General features: G+C 31.3%; 1 protein-coding gene across 1 annotated transcript; it reads left to right on the top strand.

Moving 5' to 3' along the window:
* LOTGIDRAFT_135541 (hypothetical protein) lies at positions 1–27,844 on the top strand (the record flags this gene model as incomplete). Its single annotated transcript, XM_009069044.1, has 4 exons — positions 1–57; positions 142–202; positions 23,223–23,448; positions 27,595–27,844. The coding sequence occupies 4 exons, from the start codon at positions 1–3 to the stop codon at positions 27,842–27,844; spliced, it is 594 nt and encodes a 197-aa protein (XP_009067292.1).
* Between the last annotated feature and the right edge of the window lie 91 nt (positions 27,845–27,935).

A 27,935-nucleotide genomic window follows, 5' to 3' on the forward strand; every position in this document is an offset into this window, starting at 1 on the left:
ATGGCCGATACGACTACGGTAGTGGAGGGAAAAGTGAAATATAGGGACGGTAGAAAGGTGAATTTTGTTCTAAATCAGTTTTTCCGTGTCCGGATATACCATTGGATTTATTAGTTAACTCGGTTTGTTTTTTTCTTTCAGTGGAAACCACGGTGGTGCGTTTTGAAAAAGCCCTCGCCAGTCGCTGGTAAGTTACTGTTATGTTACACAGTTATACAAAGTTTTTAAGTTTTTACAACAATGTTTCTATTTCAGCATTCTTAGTGAATGTTTAAACTATTTCACAGACTCTTAAAACATTTTATATACATTGTTTACATTTGTATCGCAACTTTTATTCATATTATACAAATTCTGTAATTATTTTGACAGTAGAGTTTTGTCGAATTAAGATTGACCCAAATTAAAAGATGGAGTGTAATACTGCTGAGAAAGTGTTGACATCCAACTATTAAACAAATATATTTTCTTTTATATGTCTATCTTTTAACTAGTCAAATAGTTTGACCTAGTAATGATTTTTAGCTTTCACAAAATACTGACAATATCTTGAAGTTTGTATAAAGTGGGTTTCTCATCAGTGTATGGTTTTAATACCTGAGTATTCTATTCTATTGATCTAAGATTTAGCTTATTATATGATTTATCATAGTCTTTTTAAGTTTAAATTGGAGTAAATCAGTAACTTTTATATCCAACAGTTTTGGGACTATACATTTGATTACACATAATAAGAGTCCCATTATGTACAATTGATTATTTATAATATTTTTTGATCAGGATAAAATGATAAAATAGGCCTATAGTTATTCCTAAGAAATGCAAGACTACTATCAATAACACTAACAGAAACTTGATCAGTAAACCAGATTCTTATTGCTTAATTAGAGGATAGGGGGACAGGATTGTCAAGAAATGTAAAATTCAGCACCTTCTTACTCTTGTGACCATTCCAGATGGAAACTGTACTAATTAATATAGTTTAGAGAAATTCTGTAAAGAAGATTATCTTTTGAGATAAGCTTTCATCCCTTAAAGAATGAAATAAGGAATTTTGTGACTATGTAATAAAAGTATTATATTGTAAATATGGGGAAAAAAAGATCCTTTTATGCAATAAATGTGTTTATTACTTAGATCTCAGATGACTATCACTTAAAGGGTTTGTAAAGAGGTTTTTCTAAAATTTGTATGTGTATCAGACACACAGGTAAACACGCACCATTCCAATTTTGAGTTAGACATGTGTGGTTCCTGCTATTCCACTGAAACTAAGTGTTTGATAATGGCACTAATCGGGAAGGGCCTTATGTGATAAAGCATATTTTGCAATAAGTGATGTGTAGGAAACACAGATGTCTGACTGAAAATTGTAATGGTGCAAATTGATGCTGCCAGGTTCCTGATACCCAAATTTAGAAAACCTTTTTACATTCCCTTTAATTCTCACTGTAAATTGTTGAGATGATAACAAAATATTTTTTTTATACTTTTAAACAGGTAGACACAAAGTACAAAAGTACAAATATGCAATATGATAATATGTACTAGGTTGAGACGTGCACTAAAGAAGCACAGAACTATATTAAAAATTTCCCTTTTGAAAGAAAGGTGGCATAATCAGGGCTCTTCTGGAATACATGATAGAACTCAGTGACATGGTTTCTCAATTCAGAGAGTCAACATAACATATATAATGTTCAAAGTATTTTCCTCTACATGAGAGATGCTGCAATAATTTGTTCAATTCAAAAAAACATTTTCTGTATGATTTTTTTTAATCCAAATAGGATTAATTGCTCAGATTAAGTCAAAAATTTTCAAATTTGGTTGATTTATGTTTAAGTCAGGTAATATATAATAGCAGTTTATATAGCCGAAACAAAATTGATGCTAGAAAGTAAACAAAATTGATGCTAGAAAGTCATTCTGTGATGACTTTTTGTCAGCAACAGTGTCTATCAGTGACATTGATGACATAAATTTGAGAGCTTCACATGTGAAAAAATCTTCAAATATGTGACAATGACTTGTAAATTTGTTGATTTTGTCATGTTTCGATTGCTGTTTGTTTGTTTACAATGTGTTTTAGACTAGTCCTAGGTTGATCTGTGAACATAATCTTTCTCATCGTTTGAAAAGTAAGGTCATAGCCTAGTCACTGCTTGTCATCGATGTTTGGTGACAATTTGGACACTAGGTTAGTGTTACACAGTCACTATAGCTTCATCCTAACCTAACCTTTTGAAGTTAACAAAATAAATGTTTATTGACCCACAATATGCACCAATGGCTTAAATGCACTGAGTGAAATGAAACTAATTTATGTCATTTTAATGCCAAAGAAAGAGCGAACTTGTCCTACCATAGTATTGGTGCATGGTGCCAAGTTTTATGGCTTATTCATGGGTGTAGATCAATGAGCTTGCTTCAGCTATTGATAGAAAGAAGGAAAAGAACCATTCATTCTTGACATGGTCTTTGCCGGGAAGTGTTTCCAATAGGTGTTATATAGGTTTTGATCACAGGATAGGTGATCTTGAATGTGCTTATTAAGGGGGAACAGAATCACCATCTGTATGATCAATCATACCTTAGTCTCGTAAACAGGGAATTTTTGCCAAGCTAATCAGTAAAAGTGTTCACAGTTCACTGTCCTTGGGACTGCCACATGTAGAAAAGACATATATAGAAATATAAAGTGAAACTCTTAGTTTGAAAAATCTTTAAAGTTAAGATACTGGTGGTAGTCATTCTTGTAAAATGTGATGTCTTTCTCCAGACTTTTAGCTAAGACATTTGGTTTTCTCTGATTTTGCTTTGTTCTTGATGTGAGTTGTTATGAAAGTTGAAACATGGATGTTTATCTCTCACATTTAAAGATGATAATGATATAAATCAAATGTCAGAAAAGCTGCAGGCAGACAATAGCTGAACTTTAATTATCATTAGTCTCATTATTTATATGACATTTGATTCTTCTCTTATAAATGATAAACAAATACTGTGACATTTCCTTCATTTATGTACACGTTATAGCCTGATTATGTTTAATATCTGAAAATGCTCTGGCCTATTGTAACAATTTTCTGCCCTTTTCTTTTTAAATAGTTGTTGTATGATTGAATGACTGTTCTGTTTTGAGGGAATTTTCTTGCTTCCTATTCCTTTTTAATTTGTGAAGTATGATTCTGTCTGATATCTATAGCAGAAGCCTAAGATTATTTATCAGGTTAGGTCAAAAGGTTGATTTGAAGAACATTCAAGAGGGCTGTCATTAGACCCTAACTGAAGTGGCTATATTAAAAATAAAAGCTAATAAAAAATGGAATGAAAGTTAGGTCTAATTTTGATTAGACTGCATTCAGATGTGTTCTGGAAGTAATTTTGTCTTGTAAGCTTTTAAGATGGGTTGTATACTGACTGAAGTTGGTGGCATCTAAGAGAGCATGATCAAAACCTGAACAGTTTCATGTTCTATTTTGTAGCAGAACTTGAATTTGGTTATCAAACTGAATGGTAAGAATCTGTAACTGTCTAGTTGATAAGAGTTGTTACAAGTCAGTTAATCTGACTACAGATCAAATGAGATACTATAAATCATCAACTAATTCCCTTAAAGAGATATGATATATAAGAAAACTAAATTTAGCAAATACCGTCATCAAACAGTGAACAAATTATAAAAAAACTTTTCTATCTAACTGTAGTCTGCTTTGTCATTTGAAATTGAAATTGTTGACCTATTTTGTGAGTAGTATGTTATCAATATATACAACTGCTGACTTGCATGTTATACATGTCAAATTAGGTTAACTTTATTTACAGTACTATTTTCAAACTGTGATAAGCTTGATGTGTGGGCTGAAAATGATTCTCTGTGAGTTAGGTCTAGTTTACCAGACAATGGCTATTATCAGACAGTTTAGTACAAATAAGTTGATTGAAGCTTCAGATCAATGCAAGTGCAATTTAAGTGTACTGTTCTACAATTTACAGTTAAGATACCCTCACACCATAGCAATTACCAGTCCATATGGTTTAGTGCTGGCCAATCGATGTATCGGAAGGTTGTATATTGATACTTGACGATACCTCTCATTACATAAAAAAAGTGGGGATTTTTTTTAGTAAGTAAATAGAATCACAAATTTTTCTTACGGACTCTTATCTTTGAAGATGAAGTGTTAAATTTTACCCCATAACTCTTGTATCGTCATAGGTATCATATTGTAACTCTTGTATCGTGATATGTATCGTATGATATCTCTTGTATCGTGATATGTATCGTAACTCTTGTATTGTGATACATATCGTATCATATCTCTTGTATCGTGATACATATCGTAACTCTTGTATCGTGATATGTATGGTAACCTTGTATTGTGATACATATTGTATCGTGACTTAATTGGCGATACCGGGACATCTTTTAGCATGATATATTGAATTTTGTGGCATTATGAAAGACAAAATGCTGCCTTCAGAGCATAGTTTGTTATGTATTTTACCTTGATTGTGGAATTTTTAAAATTCTTAAACAATTGTTAAATTATGTTTGTACCTCAAAATTCAAACTTCCAATTATTCTTATCATTGGAAAGTCAACTACAGTATCAATTCCAAACTAGTTGTCTTGATGAACATTTTATATCTACAACATGTTTTTGGCTGCAGAAGATGAGCTCTTGTTAATATAGACCAGAAATAATTACTTTTTAAAACTCTGGTAGATGAGTAGGAAATGTTAATTTATTTCTAACAAAGAAAGTGAAAAAAATGTAACCTGATCAGAGAGAGTTAATGATAAATCTGAAACCAGAAGGAAGTTGAAGTATTTTAATATCTTTCTACTACCAGATGGCAATGAAGTCCAGATGCCAATTAATGGTGGCCAGGTGGCTAGAATCATCCTCACTCTAGGGTTAAAGGAATGAAACCACAAGATTGTATAACTGTCATCATGGGGTGTTATATCATGGTTTAATTTAGATTGAAAAATTTGATAAGCAATTTATCAGACCAAATTTCAGTTTTGGCCAATCAAGTTATATTTTGATTCACATCTCACATTATGGTAGCAATTTAGAATGTTCCGGTAGTAAACCATCAAATATACAAGATCGTTGTGATAAATGTTTTTTTTTGCTAATGAAGTTTAATTTTTATTCACATCTCTTTAAGAAATATGGTAGCAATTAAGAATGTTCCAGTAATAAACCTTCAAAAATACAATTAGATTTGCTTTGAAGATCGTCATGATGAATTTTGATTTTGGCTAATCATAGGATCTAATGGATAGGGTCATTTTGAATCGCAAATTGCGATGTGAACATTGAACATTGTGCTATATTATTTTCTTGCAATCAACTATAGAGCAAACAAATGCATATGTGAAATTGCTCCTAAGCATTGTATAACAAGAAAATGATTGTGAAATTTTTTATTAGAATACATGTAAAAATAATCCCTTTAGTTCATAGGGAAGATGGGCATGTTTGTAACTTTTCATAAAGATTTCACAAGATTGTATATCTGTCAACATAGGATATTATATTATTTCATGCAATCAACAAGGTAGTAAACAAATGCATGTGAAACTCTTATTAAATTCATGATGAAACATGTAGCAAGATTTCTATTTTTTGAGCATGGTAAAAGTAAGAAACGTGTCAAAATTTTAAATCATTAAGTTCCATGGTCCAAGTGATAAACCATTATTATTATTATTACATTTTGTTCATAAGCATTTCATCAGTAGGAGAGATATGCTTGTGTGGAAATTTCATGAAATTCATAAGAATGCATGGGTAGGAAGCTGAAGACCTCTCAGGATGTGACAATGTAAGAGTTCTTCTCTCAAATAAATTTGAGATTCTCCAGATATCCCTTGATCAAGTCACAGAATTATGTGAGTTTATGAGATAATCTTGCTTTGATGGCCATCTGTTTAGATGGTGTCTTCTAGTTTAAACTTGTATTTTGAAATGAAAAGAAAAACCAGTATGGAATGTAGAGTTTATAATCTTTCCTGTATTTGATGTAAATTGAAGATTCTTTGATTTAATTAAGACCAGATTAATTGCCCCTGTCTGCTTCTTCAATTTAGAGGTAAAATAAGTCCATTTATCACTTCTGGCAATCTTCCTGCTATTCAAATCTTAAATTACACCTTTTAATAAGGAAGTTTAGAAAGGCTCACTATCAAATTGAATATATTTTCATAGTAAATTTAATTCTTTATTTCCTGGGGTGAGCCAGGAGTGACATTAAAAAAGGTATCTCTGAAATCATATAGGCCTATCATAAAGCCTATAATCCAAACCTTGAACCTTTTACCATAGGTCCAAGGCATCAAAGATTTACTAATTCAAGTGTTGTTTAGAGTGTTAGTTCTTTACATGACTTCTTTTGCATTTTATGAAAATCAAAATGCTAATACTTATATGAATAGAAAGTAGAGGTGTTTTAATGACTTGGAAAAATACCAGTTTATCCAGACTGTACATACATGGACGTTTATCATTAGTTAAAACTTAAATTTTATGCAATATAAGAAAGTAATGATATGATAAAGAATATATGCTAATTCATTAGAAACACCAATTTATCAAATAGTTTGCTTAATTTGACACTAAAAAAATAAGGAAACCCATCTTTAAGGCAATATAATTGAAATTACATAATAAAAAACCTTACATTCCATTGAGCACTAATGAATATTAAGTAGATTAATTGAATAATAAAGGTATTCTAGTATGTGATATTATTATTATTATCAGATGTTAGACCAGATTAATAAGAGCTTTTTAATTTACTTACATAAGTCTAATCAGTACAAACCTATTATAGAATACTTGAAGGTTTGTTTGAACTGCCTCACTCAACTACATTGAGGAGGTCCCTTAGATATGATAAGGGAAAAATTGAGTATGATCCTACAGATATTTTCATACAGGACATGGTCCCTCCTGTCCACTCACGTAGAAAGGCCACGGCAGAGAGCAACCACTTTCAAGATTACTGCTATCAAACCTAAAAGTTCTTTAAAAGTATGAAGGATCTTACAGCTTATTGTTCAGGCACCCAAGCTGTCTTGGTCAGAGATTTTTGTCACTGATTAGAGTCTTTAGTAAAATCTCGCGTGTGCCCGTGCTTCCACGACAAGATTATCACATTGCCAACAGGATTTTTCAATATCAAACAAGTTTGATAATTGTCTCTGATAGTTTTATCATCTGCAAGACAGACCGTCATCATCCAATCAGATTTATTTTCCCTTGTGTGCCTGTGCCTGAGCCAGTCTGAAACTCTTGACAAGACTCCAGTAGGTGACAAAAATCTCTGACAAAGATCATTCATGTGCCCACACCTTTATATTTGATTTGTCACTCATAAAAATCAACCTTTAGAATAGAAAAAATAGCTGACATGACCATGACCCAGTCTTTCTTAGATATTTCAATCAGTGCCTTTGAAATGGCAAAAAATCAATCAGTAAAATATGATTTGCTGACCAAAGTTATCAGACAGTAGTGATTGTTCTAGAAGTATCTTATTAATAGTTGAGTACATTAGAACTATGAGGCAATGACAGTGTTATTTCATACCTCCCCTGTTCAAACCTACTTATGTTTTTATCATTGTCTAATTGTTAAGATAGTTGAAATATTTCAAATACCAAGCTGGTCACTTGAATATCTATATAGTATATTTATACATGATAGTATGCCTTGACATATCTCTGTCCTTATATTGGTGGGTTACAGCACTTAATGACATCAGACTATTTACATAATTATAGTCAGGGCAAGGCTCTTGAGACGAAGAAAATGATGCCTTTCGTATTTCATGGATGTGATGAACTTTCTAGCATTAGTCTTTGTGGATTTCTTTGCATTGGTCTTTCCTGGCTTTTACAAGCAAAAAAAGAACTTTTTATACAAGTATGCTCTGATTCTAATATATTGAAAAAAGAATTTACATTAATGGGACAAATATTGATTGATTGAGGAAAGAGTTAATTTGATGAATGTTCAAGAGGGCTGTAGTTAGACTGATAAAAACTGATAAAAAATGAACAAAAGTATCAAAATGAAAGGAAATGTCTTAAAACAATGTTTCTGATATAGATTCACTTTTGCAACTCATTTGATATATTCATCTTACTGCAATAAAAATTGCATCTCTAAACACAATTATCTAAAATCAACATTATTGTGCATGTCAGAAAGATAATTTTATTTGCACGAATTTGAAATTACAAATTCTGTGGACACCCAAAACATACCTACATACTTCTGAATTTAAACTATTTTAAGACATTAAGTACAAATGATAATGTTTCAAGTCTATCTATTTAAGTTGTGAAAACTTGTATTTGTTGAACCCTGTCAGTTATGCAGTTTATATTTTTTCTAGAGAAAACAACTGAAAACTCAAGTTTACCCACATTGGTTCAATCAAAGGAAAATATCTTGTGATCTTGAAAAATTTCAAAGGTGAACTGGATGTTTGCCTGACTAGAATTCAAATAGAGTTGAAATTGTATCTTTAGTCGTACCACCGAACCTTGTTTTTTCTTCTTTCAAAGCTTTTCAAATTTTATGTTTTCATTTTCAAATCTGTTTATTTTGACAGAAATCTTGAAACTTGGTAAAAAAAACTAGGCAAGCAGGAATTAAAGAAAGATATCTTGTTAATTTTTTTTTTTCATTTAAATGATTTCAGGAATTTTAGTTAATGTCTTTAAAACCAGTTAAGCTGCTATGAAAGGTGTGCCATGCTGGGTATGCTTGCTGTCATTGCCTCATAGTTCTAATGTACTCAACTATTAATAAGATACTTCTAGAACAATCACTACTGTCTGATACCACTTTTCACATTTATGAGTGCTACACTTCCTCATGTGAAATGTTCATTAGCTTCTACCAATGTAGATTGCAAATATGTTGTTTGGATTTAGAGTTTCGCTTTGCTGTTCGGATCGTTAGTATTTGGTTTACTTATTTTGGAACTTATACGTTAGATGAAGTTAGACAAACTAAGAAGGTTGATGACTGTGTCACTTTGAAATAAGACAATCTATCTTAAAGAAAAGAATATAAAGAATTTAAACTATATTATGTATTTAGCTATAACTCACTAGTAAAAAGTAGTTGTTATTAAGTTGTTATTGTTTATTAACAGAGTTAATAGATATAAACATGTTTATTAGAGAAATGATAAAATCAAGATGTTATAACACACTCTGATTAGATTAAAATAGATTTTTATCAAAACTTGTTATTTTAGGTTATTTCGTGCAATCTGGTTTCACTTTCTTCATCTCAACACCAAGAATGTCAAGTCTTTAGCCTTTGATCTTTAAAGGTGCTCTACCATCTAATTGCATGCAAATTTAAATGAATATTCAAAGGCAGTAGAATATATAAATGGGAGAGAACCTTCTTCTTATTTTTGAAAGGATAACAACTTAGGTTCTTTATACCTGCCGCTCCTTGGCCACACCTCTTGGCATTGATATTTCCTGAATTATACTTACCCATTTACACACCGACCAAGATTAGAACCCAAAATCACCATTTGTTCAACGTAACAAAGCAATGTACTAAACCAACGCTCTAACAGGCTGCTATAAAACCCATTAAGAAACCACCTTAAGCTGCCAATTTTAAGCATTCCCTTTATCCAATTGAGATGAAATTAAACTTGCCTAAGCTATTACAGCTTTATATGTTAGGGAATAGTGTCATATTTGGCTAAATCAAGGAGAATCCCGTCTACATAATATAGCATCTTCACAATGTCAAGCTATTATGAATTTTGTACCTATACCTTTACTGCTATAGCCACCTTTCTTGTTTCATGAAAGAAGTCTCGACAGAAAGTTTATGTACACAAAGCCATAATGTTTACAGTCTTTCTGTTGAGGGATCTGATTGGCTGTGTTCGCTGGCGTACAGTCCAATCAAATCATAGTATTCCTTGATACAGTATGAAGTTTTTAATAGCTTGACATTGTGAAGATGATCATGTAGTGGCGTTCCTACCATATTTCTGTAATTATCAGTAGAACTCTCTTGACACTAACAGGAATGGCCTAGAAGATGTTCATAATTTGATTGTATATTCCCAATAGATACAATCAGGTTGTAGAGAAAGGTTAAATACCAACTCTATTATTATGATGTGTCTGATAACCTCACCAATCTCTACATATGTTCTATATTACTAGTGTTTATTATCAGCAGTTAGAATATGTTTGTTATGATCAGTGTCATAGTAGTGATGTCAAAATTCATATTTACAGGAATACGGCTATCAATTCCAACTTGCTAGAAGATCGGTCTTGATACAGATTTCTGATTGCAGATTTCTGTAGTTAGAATGATTTACAGGAAGTCCATGAATGAGGGATGTTGAGTTGGTTTTCTTGCTCCAGTCATGTTGGACTAGCACTTAAAAATGTCAAGTTATTAGTTAGAAATGTTAGACCTGTACAACCTTCTTTACGTGTAAAAGGGATAGGTTTGCCATCTTCAGGTGTTGATTTGGGTGTTGAATATATGTAAATAGCCTTCATAAGTACGAAATTCCTTAAAAAATAGCTCAAACAAGGAATTCATGCACTTTCTTTTGTATGTATGGCATCGGTTTTTTATCTATCAAAGGCGGATAATTCTGGACACATAGGGAATTGAAGACTCAAATTTCGACGGTGAGCTCTGAACACTATTAATACCTGTTCCTTTATATCATTCACAACTCTGTGAAGAGTACCAAATTGGTGCGTAGATAATAGCCACAGACTAGTAATTATCTGCTGGGCATAAATGCTTTAAGTTTGAAATCCCTTCAAGATATCCACGGATTCAGCTTAGAGCAAGCTACTTTTACTTGCCTTTATACTAGACCATTTTCTGGTTGTGCAAACTTAGAATATTTCCTACAAACATCCACAATCTTTAATATTTATTCATAATTCATAATACATGACATATCATGAATATTGGGTGGTCTTCTTTAAAAATAAAATAGAATGAAAATAAAACATTTCAAAACATTAGATATTATGAATAAATACTGGGTATTTTTTCAACTACATTTGAGACTCTATTTCAGGTACATCAAAGACTAGTCAGAGTTATTATAATATAACCTTGCATTCAATAGAGATCAACTCAAACAAAAAAAGTGCATAGAAAAGGTTAAAGTACATTGTCAGAGTTCAGGCTTTGATGTTCTGCTGTTTTATTGAGTTTCACAATAATGAGACAGACAGGAAATATGAGACTTGTTTTTTAAACTTTTAAAATATTCAAGGTTTGAAATAGAGTTACTGTAGTAACATAGAAGAGGGAAGAATTTGCCTTCAAAAAATGAAATAATATATTATGATAGTTTAGTTAAAGTGATACTATGTCTTAGAATGAATATAAAATTTAAGTTCTTGAAAAGGTCAATATTAGTCTATATTCATTAGTTAAATTAACTGGTGTCATAAAGTTACAATAGAATCCCTGTAAAATCTGGAAAATTGTAAAATTCATAAAACTAAGTAATTATTGAAAAACTCTTAATCTTGATATTAATCGTTTTTCAATAGTTAATTGCATTTTTATGGATAATTATTAAGATTTTTGGATTTATCAGATTATATAAGGATACTGTTATGTTATTTATAACACCAGATATATCTACTGGCTCTTATTCACCAAGTTCTTAAATTTCATGTTAATTCTAAGATGTATCACTTTGAAAGGGGTTGTGATGAGGTTTTCTAAAAAAAATGATATGTATTGCAGACAAATAAAATCAATTTGCACCATTCCAATTTTAAACCTGATGTCTGTGGTTCCTGCAATTCCACTAAAACAAAGTGTTTGATGAAGTCACGAATCGCCAAATATACTTTATCACATTAGATCATAAAAACTTAGTTTTAGTCAAATTGCAGGAAATTCAGATGGAATGGTGCAAATTGATTTTATCAGTGTCCCCAATACACAAAATATAGAAAACCTCTTTACAATCCCTTTAATAACATAGTAATAATTACTATAAATATATTATGTTTGATACCTTATAGCATTTATATTTATTACATATGTTATATATGATATAATATATCTAATTTGTTACTCAAAAACTTCCTGACTGTCACTGTTGACTTTTTTTTTCCAAATTGAAAATGAACTGATAATGCGCACAATGTCCAAGGCTACTATTTGAAATTGTTTTGAAATTACAACTTTTGCTTGAAATTCTTTGGCAGAATTTGCTTAGTAATTGAGTTAATGATGTACAAAGTTCAAGTCAATCATAAAACTGGGAAATGTAGAATGTGAGAAAATGTGAAAATAGGGATTGCCTTGCTAGTCACACTAGGAATGGTTTAACAGTGATCACTATATTAGTATATAATTACAAGATTTATATATATATATAGTAAGGTAGAAACGGCTGACTGCCTTCTCTCTCTACTGTATATCAAATAAAGTTAGCAGTGAAAAGAAAATGTTTCACTCTATTTAGATTAACTATGTATTAGTCATAACATAGTAATAGTAGGCTAAAGAGATCAGTTCAAAAAATGTTACAGGTTTATTAGTAAAACAGGTTCCTTAGATATATCTTGTACAACACTTGTTGGTGATACATGGTCTTTGATAGTGTACATTTACATGCTTTTGATTTAGACATCAAACATAGGACTGCTATGATCTTGTCTTTGGTCGGCTTCAGGAAGTATTAGCCCAAGATATACATGTACTTGTTTTGAGGTGTACAAGTATAAAAGAACATGTTTAGTATTATATGTACAGTTGTACATGTGCAGTACAAGAGTTACACTTGAGTAATATATGTACAGTTGTACATGTGCATGTACAAGAGGTACACTTGAGATTTTTATGCACAGTTGAACACCTGCAACACTGTACTTTTTTGGGGGGGTTGCCTGAGTAAAAAATAACACCTTGAGTAAGGCATGTGTATGTACAAAAGTTTCACATGAGAAGTACATGTACCCAAATGCACATATACTATGAACATTTTTGGTGTCCGATTATAAAAAGAACACCTTGAGTAAAGCATGCGCTTGTAAAATAGTGACACACATGTACATATGCAATTACTGTAGTTACACATGAAATATAGATGCATAAAAGTAACACATGGTATATACATATTGTTAAATTTACACATTAGTATGTATATAGTATACACATGAATAAAGCATACAATTTCAAGAAGTGAAGAATAAGCTTTAAGATATAAAATGCTTCACATGCATTCTACTTCCTTTTTTTTCAATTTTAAGAGGAATTTTCTTATGTATAATTATGATGAGTGTATATTGGTAAAGATAATATATGTTTGAAGGTAGAGGTATTATCTTGTTAAAATGGCTTGAAGTGTTGATTAGTAATTCAATGAATGTGTGAAATTTGAATGACGTCAAGTATCTGACCTACATGTGATTTATCTTATACCATTGTTGATATTCACCAACAATTTAAGCTATTTATACTATTTGAATATGCATATCCATGTGCCAATAACATCACATGGTGAATTAGATGGTATCAAATTTCTCATACTATGTTTGCCACTGTGTTTTACGTGGTATATCTACTATAACTACTGTATTTCTAATGTGGTGGCAGGCATACCCCTAACCTTACAGTGATTGTGCATATTCAAGATCTCTACCAAGGCTTAAAATGCATCAGAAGAAGAACAGAAAGTCAATGCTGTCATCTCCTGTTTTTTTTGCACAAAATTCATGTAACTTGATCAATTCATGAAGTTACTTGATTAAATCTATCAAAAAATTGATCAAATCGGTTAGTTGCTTGATCAAATCAGTTAGTTGCTTGATCAAATCAGTTAGTTGCTTGATCAAATCAGTTATTTGCTTGATCAAATCATTTATTTGCTTGATCAAATCATTTATTTTCTTGATCCAATCAGTTAGTTGCTTGATTAAATCAGTTATTTGCTTGATCAAATCAGTTAGTTGCTTGATCAAATCAGTTAGTTGCTTGATCAAATCATGATGGTATTTAATCAAATCAATCAGTTATTAAATCATTTAATAAATTTTAAAATCAGTGAAATTCTGGATATCAATTTTTAGAACAAATCAGTTTGATGCTTGATCAAACCAGATGTGTTCTTAATCAATCAGTTATTTGATTATATCAATATGATGACTGATCAAATCACATCCATCAAATTCTTGATGAAGTTGTGCAATCAAATCATTTGATGTGTATCAAATCAAAATGTTGATTGAACAAGTAGGGATCTCTTCTGAATAAGGTTGAAATGACATATAATTTAAGAATGTAAGAAACTATTCAAGTTATTTGTCCCATAAGATGATTACTCTGATAAAAATGTTAAGTCTAAACATGTAAAAATATTATTTATTTGTTTTATCAAGGTCTAGTAATGGCTGTCTTTTATTTACCCAATGTCTACTGTCATATGTCACGCTTTATCAATCATGACGTCATATCTATTGTGAAAAGAGTCTTATCAGGCTTTTAAAACGTAAATATACTGTATATACATTATGATATTGTAGGCTTAAACCTTGATATTACTTGACTTGATAAATATTGGCCCTTTCTGGGTGGTAAAGTTGTTGAATATTATAGCACCGATATCCTTTGTAGTTGAGAGATATAGCACATACAGTTCATCAAAATAACAGACTTTCCTTGTAATAGTTTCAATGTAATCATGTGTTGAATTTTCATGAAAAATAACTAATGTAGTTTTTGGAAATAAACACATTTAAGAAATATTGATCCAATCTTCCTCAGAAAATTCAAGCAACATACACTAAAATAGTTGCAATATATTATTGAAATGAACCGTAAATGAGAGCTACACACTTTTTGTGCCATTTTAAGTGAAAGAAATTTCAGCAGGACAGTAACATTATAGTAAACTTGCTTTTGGTTTTTAACTGTCAAAGTATCTTCAACGTGCAGACCTTGCCCTATCTGAATCTCTAATATCACTCTATTGCAAATAATATATAGAAACCAATTATAATCTATGTATGTGGACACTCTGAAACTGAAGCTCAGACCACAAACACGGATCAGATTTGGTATTTCTGGAAAGTTAAGTTCCCACTCTAATTACGTTGTATTGTAGTCTCTTACTATGAGTGATCAAGACTAAGTGATTGAGACTATAATCTATCTATTATATATTATAAGAACATGATAAAGATTAGGTGTTGTATTATAAGTGTAATATAGTAATATGAAAGTTGATATAAGTCTTTATAGGTTAAACTAATAAATACCTATCTAATATTGATATTCAAATCATTGTATTTAACAATCATATAAATATTATATCAACATTCAACTCATGGGGGCAAAGATATGCCTCATATCCACCTTCATCCATTTATTCATTTATTCTTAGATTCTTACTATTAGATGGTCTTAGGCCAATCCTTTTGGTATATATCTTCTAAAAAGAGTTTGCCCAACTTAATAACAGAGTTATTTGGGTGATCCAAAGGATGTGACATCACAAGACGCTTAGTTTTAGTGGAATGAAAAAAATCATGGGAATCTAGCTTAAAATTGGAATGGTCGTTCGGAGGGGACAACAAACTGAAGCCCTGTGTACCACAGGCTGTTAAAGACTTCTCAACAGTTGGCAATCAAAAAATTGCTGTCCTGGCAATATTTCCCTTGCACACTGCAAGGTGTTGCCCGTCTTCACTAACCCTTTCATGTGCAGAAAAGTAGAACATAAAACTCTATTTCATTTTCATTTCTTTATATCCTTTTAACAATTGAAATACTAGAGATTGAATTATGAGATTTGATATCAATATTTTGTACCTATAAACTATATCACCATTCTAAGACTCATTAATACCTTTTGTGATAGGTACATTAAACTTACCTTATCTAAGTAGGTGGTCTTCACTATGGTAAGAATGTTATGATATTATTGAAGTATATATCAGTAATGTTTTAACAGTAAACTTATCGGTAATAATAAATACTAATACTTATAAAGTTATTGAAAGATGTGAATAGGTTGATCATGCCAGTTGGCAGGTTTGGTGATAGTGGGCAGGTTTGATGCCAGTGGGCAGGTTTGGTGAGTGGGCAGGTTTGGTGATAGTGGGCTGGGTTGGTGCCATTGGGCTTTAGTGAGAAGGGTTAGTGGTAGTGGACTGTTTTGATGCCAGTGTGCTTTGATGATTGTGGGCTGGTTTGGTTATAATGAGCAGGTTGTTTGATAGTGGGCAGTTTATTGATAATAAGCAGTTTTGGTTTAGTGGGCAGGGTTGGTGCCGTGGGCTTTAGTGGGCAAGTTTGGTGATAATGAGTAGGTTTGGTGACAGTGGACTGCAGGTTTGATGCCAGTGGGCTTTGATGATAGTGGGCTTTGATGATAGTGGAAAGGTTTAGTGATAATGAGCAGGTTTGGTTTTGTGGACAGGTTTGGTGCCAGTGGGCTTTTATGATAGTGGGCTTTGGTGACTTCTAAAATATATGTAGTTCTGTACTCTGGTATTTTTCAAGAAAACAGGAATGATTCACATAGATCTGAAAGAGAAGAAAAAATTCTGCACTTTGATAGTAATAGGCGTAAATGACCTCTATGAACTGTTAATTTAGACAACGGTTTCCATTTAAAAGCCACCCCTACTGTGAATATAATAGAAAATATTTATACCATGTGTAATTAATAATGAGTTAATTATGAACTTCGTTAGATGATAACCACACTTGTCTCAAGAATCATAACTATCAAATGATTAAAAAATGGAATGCAGTAAAGGTTAATGTCCTAGCCACATTTCTGCTTGTGGCTTTTGAAGATTGTGCAATGGGGGAAATTTTGTACTAAAAAGTTAACTGTTTGTCCCATTTTGAAAGACTAGACTCCTTTCCATGACGGAATGGAAAAATCTTTAAATGATATGAAATAATTTGAGTTTTACGTCCTACTTTTCTGCACCTAATTGGGTTAATGAAGACAGGCAATACTGTTCGGTGTGCATTGAGGAAAATCATGCCAGGACAGCGACATTAGCCTACTCTTTTCAACTTGAGAAGATAAGTTTGCAACTTCACTTAAAATGAATATACAAATTATTATTCCTGAAAGTTGGGCGGTGTCTATAAACTACTCTAGGTCAATTTTCACTGCTGTGAAACAAAATAGTGGAACCATGATAAAGTAAAAGAAGATATTTGAGAATTCCTGCTGTTTTTATGCATTAGTAGTTGACTTTGTTTGAAGATTGGTAGTATGAATTTCAAGTTGATCATACCAAATGAGCATAACAAATTCATTCTTAAAATGCAATTTAAAGTGGCAGTCTGATTTTTAAAAAATTAGCTTTCGAATGTTAGGGGTTGGTGAAAACAATATACTAAAACTAACTCTATCAACTCCACCCTAGAAGATCTCTTTATCTCTCACCTTGGCCAGTGCTTTACATTGGAGTTTTTAGAAACTGGGTAAAATGATCGTAATAATCGATTATCGTTTTTAGGAATTTATAATTTTGATTATCGATTATATGTTATATTTTGTCCACTCTATCTGTTAACAAGTAGTAATCTCTTCCACATAGGTTCCCTTCAGCACATAACATACTCACAATAAGCTATAATAACTGATCAAAGCAAGAATATACTTGTATGACGTGAAAATAACCTATGAAATTAAGAATTATGGCATGTTTTTAATTTAGTATATTATACATGGTTTCTCAAATGAATTATTTCGATTATTAATTGATTATTGATCGGTCGTCTGCCATCAATTTACTAATTGCTACCCAGCCTTACTTTTAATAATAAAACCTAGAGAATTTGTTTCTTACATTATCTGCAAGCTTAAATTAAAAGTATTTTTCAATTAATTATTAGAACACCAAAACTACTTAAAATCACACACAATGAGAAAAATTTTGCATCTTAAATATTCTTGGAAATTTTTCTTGGATAAATTTTAGGCTGTGGTTTAAGTACAGATAGGTGACTATATTTCTAAAATAGTTAAAGATCCTATTTCTGTAAATTGTCTAAACTGCCTCTCATTAAAGATTGTGTTTCATGGGTGTAGGTAATATATCAGAATTTATTTATTTATATCAAGTGATAGTTATGTCCTCTAAATCCTCGTTTATAACTTATTTTTCTACAATTATCTTAAAGGGACTAGTGCACCATTCTTTTTGACCAATCATACTTTAGTCTAAGAAATGGGAATTTAAAATGTGATATAAAGAAAAGACATATATAAAAATAGTCAGTAAAATTTCTAGTTTGAAGTATTTTTAAAGGAATTGTGCGTTTTTCGTACATTTCTAGTATTTCTTAAGACTATTTACATATATTCAAGACTCAAATCAATGCCCCAAAATGGCGCATCTGTTCCTTTAATCATTTATAATCTGCGAATATTTCGTAGTAAAGTGTTCTTGTTAATTTTGTTTGTAAGACAGAATTTACCAATTATTTCATTTTCAAAATAATATTGAAGTGGGTTTCATTAAAACTTTTGATTTGAGTTTTTCAACTCTGAAATTATTTTTTTTAAGTTAGCTTTAATCTGAATGCTTTATTTCTATATTTCTTGATTTAATATCAGTAATAATTTCATAAAACAGTTTCCTACTATTCTGAATTGACTGATTACATGATGAAAGAAGACAGAGAAGATTCTATGTAGTTTGGTGCATCTAAACCATCAAATTGCAATGCAAATTGTCTGTAATCTGTCGTTCTTTGCCAGAACATCATAAGATTATCATTTCATCCAAATATTACAACCATTACAATGTATAATCTATAAATGATGTTTAGAAGTAGATGGAACATTAAATAAATAAGAACACGACTCCTTCCTTTAATTTTAGCAACTTTCAATTCACATACAGGAATCTTTAACAAGCGCAAAATGTAATGAAATTACAATGTAGATGACAATGATCAAGTGTAGGATCTCTTCTCTATAGATATTGATCTACAGGTACTGTATGGTGGTAGCTATTTGCAATGTCAAATAAGCACATTTTTGTGCAAAATGATATATAATATTTATACCTTGATAGTGAAATAATTTTGATATTTATACATAACTGATGCCAGCTCAGGATCAGTTAATTATTTTGCAGAGTTTTATGAACACCTGTATTTGTCCAATCTTATATAATATATATCAATGTATACATCTGTTATAACCTTGATACAGTATATATAATAAGTATATGATAAATAGCAATTTTTTTATTATTTGATATAATTTGATTTTAGAATAAAAACATCCACAGGTGTTCTCTCTTAATTAACATGACTATTTGAAGAAAAGAATTAATTAGCAGGAGCCATATTTAACAATTTTGAAGGTGAAACCGGTATGAAATTGAACCCGCTTAAATATTTCACACTTTTTGAGTATTTAAAAAATTTCACTAGTCAATTGTATGGAGATGAAAAGTTTCACCAAGTGTAAGTAAGATTCATCAGTTATGAGGTGATTATAAAAGTTTAGCCATGCATAGCCTATTATCACTTTCCTCTGCTACCTTAAAGGGACAGGTGCCCCAATTTGAGGGGTTGATTTGAATGTTGAATATATGTAAATAGTCTTCAGTAGTACTAGAAATGTTTGAAAATTGCATTCAAATATATCTGTGACTAAGAATTTCTTTTCCTATTTCTATAGATGTCTTTTCTAAATATGGCAGAGTCTCAAGAAAAGACGGTGCACCATTTTAACTTTTAAACAGGGTTAATTCTGGACACACATGGATTCAAAGGCTCAAATCTTGAGCTGTGAACATTATTACTGATTAGCTTAGTTTAGCTAAAAAGATTCCTGTTTTTGAGACTAAGGTACGATTGGTCATAAAAATTCTGCATTTGTCCCTTTAAAGCCACCTTGATCTAATTTAGATTACATGTATTTATTTATAGTATGTATAAGTTACAATAGGAGATTTGTTACCATCTTGTATATCAGTTGATTAAGCTGCCATTGACTGTTACAAATACCAACACAACTGACAGTCTGTTGATCTGTAACTATTAGCTCTCACTCATGATGCAGGCTACAATTTTGACAGAATTTTTAGTGTAGGTGTGTGTAAAGGAGACACTGTCATACTATCACAAGTCCTGGCACAGGCATCAAATCCTTTTTACCTTGAGGAGGATTCGAATCCATGGCACCTAATCGCCTAATAGATGAGAATTCAGCTTGCTACAGACAAAAGTATGGTGCAGAAAAGTCCATTCATACATTCATTACAGGGTGATATCTATGAACTTTGGTTGAACATTGAAATATATAGTTATTAGAAAGTAAAACAATCCAAATGACATATTTTCCTTTTATCAGAAAAAATGTATTTTACCAGAAAAAAACCTGATTCAGGCCACAATTTTCATGTAATTTTTAGTGTGTAGTTTTGTGCCAAGGTTAAGGTGAACCAATATGAAGGTTGAATATTGATATGAGCAAATAAATTCAAATGACAGCCATTGCCTTTACCTTTTTTTGCAAAAGGCTGTGTTCCATAATAACAGACAATATTAGGTATTTGATTACCAGTATGTTCTGAATTGCCTCTGATGGCTTTTAGCTTTATGATTTGAATAAATTTAAACATTGATATTATTCAGTACATAAAGGTCATCATGTTTATTTGCAAGATATAGTTATAGATAAAACTACTGTATATCTTGTTAAAGATGGGTTTCCTTGCTTTTAGTGTCAAATTAAGCAAACTATTTGATTAATTGGTGTTTCTAATGAATTATCATGTATTCTTAATCATATCGTTATGTTCTTATTGCATATAATTAAGAGTTTTAACCAATGATAGATGTGCATGTATGTACAGTCTGGATAAACAAAAAAATACTTTTTGACCTTTCGTCACTCATTGGAATTCTGCTGGTATTTCTCTTCTAATTTAGCTAATTATGAAATATTTGAGACAAACTGGTATTTTTCCATGTCATTAGAACACATCTACTTTCTATTCATATAAGTATTAGCATTTTCATTTTAATAAATGGAAATAAGGGAACCCATTTTTAAGTAACCCATTGAAATGTGTCTTTTGCCTATGTATTGAATATTATCATGTACACTGCAAAATATATCAATATCTCAAACAAGTAATTACACGACCAATATTTTCATTCAATGTTGTTTTTTTTACTCAGTGTACATGTATTTTGTGTCAAGTAGCTAGTCAAATGTGACAAAGCTGTGTTAAAGAGGTCCTCTATCACAGTGTTAAACTATCTATTATAAACTTCACAGCAAGTCTCTATTTCCTCCCCGAACCTTGTACGACTATACCTGGGTTATATCTTGTCGGGGCCTGTCGAACTGACTAATTGGCCAGGATATTGAATAAGAGTCTAGGTAAGAAGAAGTGTAATAGGTATGCCCCTGTAGACAATAGACAGTGTTTGTATGGAGTGACAATGTAAGGACTATCTTGTTTCAGGTGGAATGTTATCAGTTTATTGAGGATAATGATAGACCTGTATGAAGTTTGTCTTTATTGCTGCTGGCTTCAGTTTTTTTGTAGCTAAATAAAGGGCCACTACTGCTGCACATGCATTGAAATTTAAACTTGCTTAGGGTAACAATAAAGACTTTGTGTGGTAGAAAATTTGTATAGCTTATAAATAGGGATATAGGGATTTTTGGAAATTTAAAAAAAAATCAGCCATTACTTACAAGGATAACAACTAATGTTAAAGAGACACATGTACCATTTTGGGGGGTTGATTTGAGTCTCAAATAATATGTAAATAGTCTTCAGAAGTTCAAGAAATCGCAATTCCTTCAAAAATATCTCAAACTAGGAATACCTTTTCCTATTTCTATAGATGTCTTTTCAGTATATGGCAGTGTCTCAAAAAAACAACTCGTCTTTTTAACTTTCAAACATGGAAAATTCTGGACACACTTGGATTTGAAGGCTCAAATTTTGGCAGTGAACTGTGAACACAATAACTGATTGGCTAAGCCAAAAATTGCTGTTTCTGAGACTGAGGTACGATTGTTAAAAAAATGGCACATCTGTCCCTTTAAGGAGGATCCTTCCTTCCAGCTGGTCCCTTGGCCAAACTTTTAGAAATTCATCTTTCCTGTATTATCTGTACCCAGCTGGATCAACTGGAATAATTAGGAAAGATGAAGTTACATGACTTCACACACTGACTGAGATTAGAACCCAAGACAACCGTTTGCTTGATGTAACTAAACATCTTACTGACGCTCTTACCTAATATGCCATAGACCATCCACACAAAACTTATCAAGACTATTTCTTCATGTTTTTGTTGACTGTTTTCCAAATTTTTGTTCAGTTTAGAAAAGAGTGTCAAATTATTGGTTGTGTACAATAAAAGCAGTCGAAACTTCAAAGCCTGAGGCATGATTGGTTGAAAATTGACAAAAACTACTAATTTTCAACTCTACGTCTTTCTAACTTGATATTTGGTACGAATCATTCTCAAGTATTTTCATTATTATTTTTCGTCAATTTGATCTTTTAAAAAAGTAGAAATACATTGTGAGGATTTTGTTATTTTAACAAACATAACTTTACAATTTCGTCACAGCTCTCTAGATTTATAAGAAGAAAATTTCCCCGGGCATTATAAGAGAGGAAGAATGGCTAATAGTTGACATTTTCAAATTTGTTCATTTCAAAAGATAAATACAAGAGGAGGGCTTGTCTTTGAATTTTGACATAGAAGAATTTAATTATTTTTACCTTAAAGGGACAGGTTCGCCATCAGTTTCTCAGAAACTAGAATTTTTAGCTAAGCCAATCAGTAATATTGTTTACAGCTCACTGTTGAAATTTGAGCCTTCAAATCCATGTGTACCCAGAATTATCCACGTTTGAAAGTCAAAAAGACGAGTCATCTTTTCTTGCCATATATAGAAAAGATGTGTATAGAAATAGAAAAAAAATTACTAGTTTGAGGTATTTTTGAAGGAATTATGTGATTTTCATACATTTCTAGTACTTCTGAAGACTATTTACATATATTCAAGACTCAAATCAACCCCAGAAAATGGCAAACCATGGCCTTTTAATCAAGAATGATATCATAGAATTGAATTATGAAATCTAATTAATTAAATTTTGTTTATATTTTCAGATCGGTTACAAGTATTATTATATAAAGATGTCAAAGAAGCCATTAAAGATGGTTGTAAACCAAAATCCTGTTTTCCTATTGAACATTTCTATGGTCTCCAGTCTGGCTTCACCTACGAGAAAGAAAACAACATCATGGCTATCATCTGTCAAAAACAAATTACATTATTCTCTTTTGAAAACCGGGAAGACTTGATCCAGTTTGAAATCAAGATCAGAAGAAGTTTAGGAGAAGGTAAGTTTATTTGATGAGGCTGTAGATAAGTTGGTTTACTGATAATCAAGACTTGCAAAAAATCCAGTCCAATGTCAGTCAAAATTCAAGTAACAAAGCAGTTTATGCAACGTTTCTTTTGAAAAGTGTCCATCATGTGTTGCTGTTTGGATTTGAACAGACAGAAATCTGCCATTAATGCCTGGCCATATTTATCAGCCGATATTGTCTGGTGATCATGACCAAATCATCTTCCATCTTTAGTTGCTCCAGCTGTATGGGTACATATCTCATCGCTTTGTTGTTTTCAGATGTTTCTTTTCAAATTTTGTTATGTAATTTGTGATATTTTTTTCAAAAACTGGTTTTGCTCCTACATAACCTTAAGTGATTTGACAATTTGGAACTGTCGAAAAATATGCATTGTGCAATTTTAATCCACAATGAATGAGTGATCAAAACGAAAAAATCTATTGATACAATCTATAGGTCACTCAACAGATTGAAATTGAAAATGTGTAGGCCAAATTTCCCTCATTGCACATTGTATGGCATTGGCCTTCCTCATTAGGCCAAACAGGTGTAAAAAAGATGGATGTATTTTATTTCATTTGATGTTAATACATGAGTTCTTCAAGATCAAACTGTACCAAAAAATTGATACCATAGATTCCTGTATTTGTGGTAAAATGAATATGTTTTATCAAAAAATTGATACCATAGATTCCTGTATTTGTGGTAAAATGAATATGTTTTATCAAAAAATTGATACCATAGATTCCTGTAGTTGTGGTAAAATGAATATGTTTTATCAAAAAATTGGTCATGTAAGGTTTCTTTTATCATATAAAAAGCATTTTATAAGTTTTTAAAAGAGGAAGTTTTTTATCAACATGAGTATCATTGTAGAAGATCTTAATTTAAACCATACTTATAACACTTCAACCAATTCTACTTCAATTTTATTACCAAGAGAGCTACCTTTATTTCATTAGTCCATAAAAAAAACTGTGTAATTGATAAACACAAGCTAAAAATAACTCTTTCTTTGTTTATATCTCGGTCTAAAATTAACCATATCTCTTCCATGATTTTTAATAGAAATATATTAACAAATTTGAGAACTAACTGTTTTTGAAGCGACAGGATTTGATTGTAAAATGTGTCTAGATGAAATTGTGAAATATTATGAAGATTTTACTATTAGATGCATTGCCTTTTCCATTTTCAATGTACTCTTAAAGGGATTGTAAGGAGGTTTTTCTAAATTTTTTATGTGCAATAGGGACACTGATTATATAAATATGCACTATTCCAATTTTAAATCAGACGTCTATGGTTCCTGCAATTCTGCTAAAACTAATCGTTTGATGACGTCACTAATAGTGAAGGGCCTTATGTGGTACAAGCATAATTAACAACAAAATTTAATTAAAATTTAAATAAAAAATTTTTTTTGGCAAGATATGGCACGGTTATTTCCAACAAATGATTTACCACAAAATTATGTCCATACAAATTATGTTCACATCCATAATGTGACGACTGCCACAAGTTATTATGGTCGCTCACGTTTTAATGTTGGCTTATGTTTGGCTCATTAAATTATTATGGTATTACAAATTGAACAGGTGGATATTTTGTTTTAATGAGGTCTTAACCATTAAATATGGAATTTTTATGAGTCAATTATGACTAGATCAAAACCTGTTTTACCCTAAAAATTTATAAGACAAATATTATAAAAATTGGATTGTAAATTCTTTTTACAAGAAACACCTGTCTCAAGTTTGATTTCACTGCTGTAGTATAAATAACATTTATTTTGCCTTAAACCATAGTTGTGTTTTGATACTTTTGATGACAAGTAGGCCATTTTATTGACCAATCATATTTTAGTCTCAGAAACTGGAATTTTTTAGTAGAACTAATTAGTAATAGTGTTCACAGCTCACTGTTGAAATTAGAGCCTTCAATCCATCTGTGTCCAGAATTATTCGTGTTTTAATGTCAATCAATGTAAGATACTCAGTCATATATAGAAAAGACATATATAGAAATACTGAGTAAAATTCCTAGATTGAAGTAGGGAATCAACCATACTTGAAAATGTAAACTAGAATTTTACCTAAAAATATTGAGATGCTCCTTTAAAAATATATAATTAAGCTATGGCCTTCATAAAAAACATATTTGAACAAATTTCGATCCAACATTATCAATTATTAGTGAACTCTTCAAAAAGGGATACTATTTGGGCAGACCTATGGGTTGATAAAAAAGCGATCCACCAAGGAATGATCATTACAGACTAAAAAGATCATTAACAGAGTAATTTCCCTTGATTATGAAATATATCATCAAATATTGATAAGAAATAAAGAGAGTATAGGCTATGTTGAAATATTAAGTTTAAAATACATAAAATAAGGTACTCTATTGGAAATTTCCTATGACCATCTGTTCAGTAATAAGATCTGAAAGGATTTGCAATTTGCACATCACAAGACATTACCATGTGCCTTACTTCAGATGTAGATCAGAGATGTAGATATAGACATTTGGTACCTGACTTGCAGCATTTCATCTTATATTGCACCTGCTATCTTCAGATTCCATTATGATAATTAGACATTGAGCCATTTATAAGAAGTGGTGTAATTCATGCACATCAATCAATAACAAGCAAAAAAATTACATTCAACACCTTCAGAATTAATTGGACAAATTACAACTTTCTACCAGCAGGTCCTCAACCAAACATTGTGGCATTGATCTTTCCTGGATGACCCATACTCATTCATATGTATCCGTTTCAAATCACAGCTGGGTTGTAACCAGGAAAGACCTTAACCTTCTGACCAAGATTAGAACCCATGACTACCTGATGTTATGTAAATAATCCAATGCTCTAACCAATTGTGCTACAGAAACTCTCTATTTGATAAAATTGATAAGTTTTCATATCATAAGACAAAAATGTAGTGCTACCCTTTTCCAATTGGTATGATAAAACCAGGTGTGTGCATGAAGTGTAATCAAGTCTAATGCATCAACCATGCTAGCACTTGATAATATTGGTCAAATATTCCTCTAGGTATATTGTGATTAACATCTGAAAGATTTATCATGACTTATCAGTCTGTAATTTGCTATTGGACTGATAAGTTCATCTAGATTCCATCATACTAGTCATGTTCAATTTGCCACTAGAGATGTTTTTATACCAGCTGTTCTTGTCATTTAGTCTTAATCAGATATAAAACTGTTGAATCATTTCATTAAGTATCTATAAGGCACTGCTTTGTGATGGGTTACTAAATTTGGTTTGGCCAAATGCTGATATGAAATATGGTGCTGCTGATAGAACTTGTATTGATATAGAATATTTCAGAAATATCAAATGAACTAATCACATTTTATAAACAATCAAAAACACTTTTGGAATTTTATAATTATACACTGTACTTAAATGTATTAAATGATTTCACATTCAACATGGAATATATTAGAAAAAGTCTCAATATTTATATTATTTAGTTCAACTTACGTAAGCTGTAAAAATTTTCAGAATATTATGTCCAATTCTCCTGCTATTAAACTGAAATTGAAGTTAAGATTGTTAGCACTTCAACGGTGTTATTAATATTTTTGGTGCAGATATCACTGATCTCATGACTAACCTATATTGGCATAAATTGCTAATGAAACTTCCTGAAGTTATTACAGCATAAACTTATCAGATGATAATGCACATTTTTAGAGGACTTCAAGGTTTTTTTTATGTTTATCAGGGACACTGATAGCATCAATTTACACCATCAATTTGCACCATCAGATGTCTGTGGTACTTGCAATTCCACTAAAACTAAGTGTATGATAATGTCACTAATTGTAAAGTATGCTATATCACAGAAGTTTAAAGACCTTTTGCAATTAGTGACGTCATCACACACTGATTTATAGTAGAAGTACAGGAACTACAGATATCTGATTGCAAATTGATGCTCTCAGTATCCCTAATACACATAGATTTTTTAGAAAACCTCTTTACAATACCTTTAATTAGTTTCAGTCATAGAACAAAGGTGAAGAGCCCTTTGGCATGAATGTGACTCTAAATGAAAAGAGTTCATCTTATGCTCTTTACAGCTAGTTGGTCTTTAAAAAGTTTCCATATATTTTCAGAACATCAGTTTCCAGTTAGAGTTCACAAAATGCCATCAAATAGTAAATTACCACAAGACCTCATCAGAATGCATATACAGGGCCAGAAATTCTGTCTAACTTCCAATGTACCTCCAAAGATATTACAATGTTGGCAGATCTCAGATCTGAGAAGATTTGGTACTGTAGAGGGTAAATTTCTATTTGAAGGTGGATCTCGTTGTAACAAAGGTAAGTACAGTGGTGCCCTGTAAAACTTCATGTCGACAATCTGAAATCCCTGATATTAGCACGATTTTTACTTGGACACTGAATACTTCTTATATAAAATTACTTATTAATCTA

Source organism: Lottia gigantea, assembly GCF_000327385.1.
Source record: "Lottia gigantea unplaced genomic scaffold LOTGIsca_98, whole genome shotgun sequence".
Classification (NCBI taxonomy): domain Eukaryota; kingdom Metazoa; phylum Mollusca; class Gastropoda; family Lottiidae; genus Lottia; species Lottia gigantea.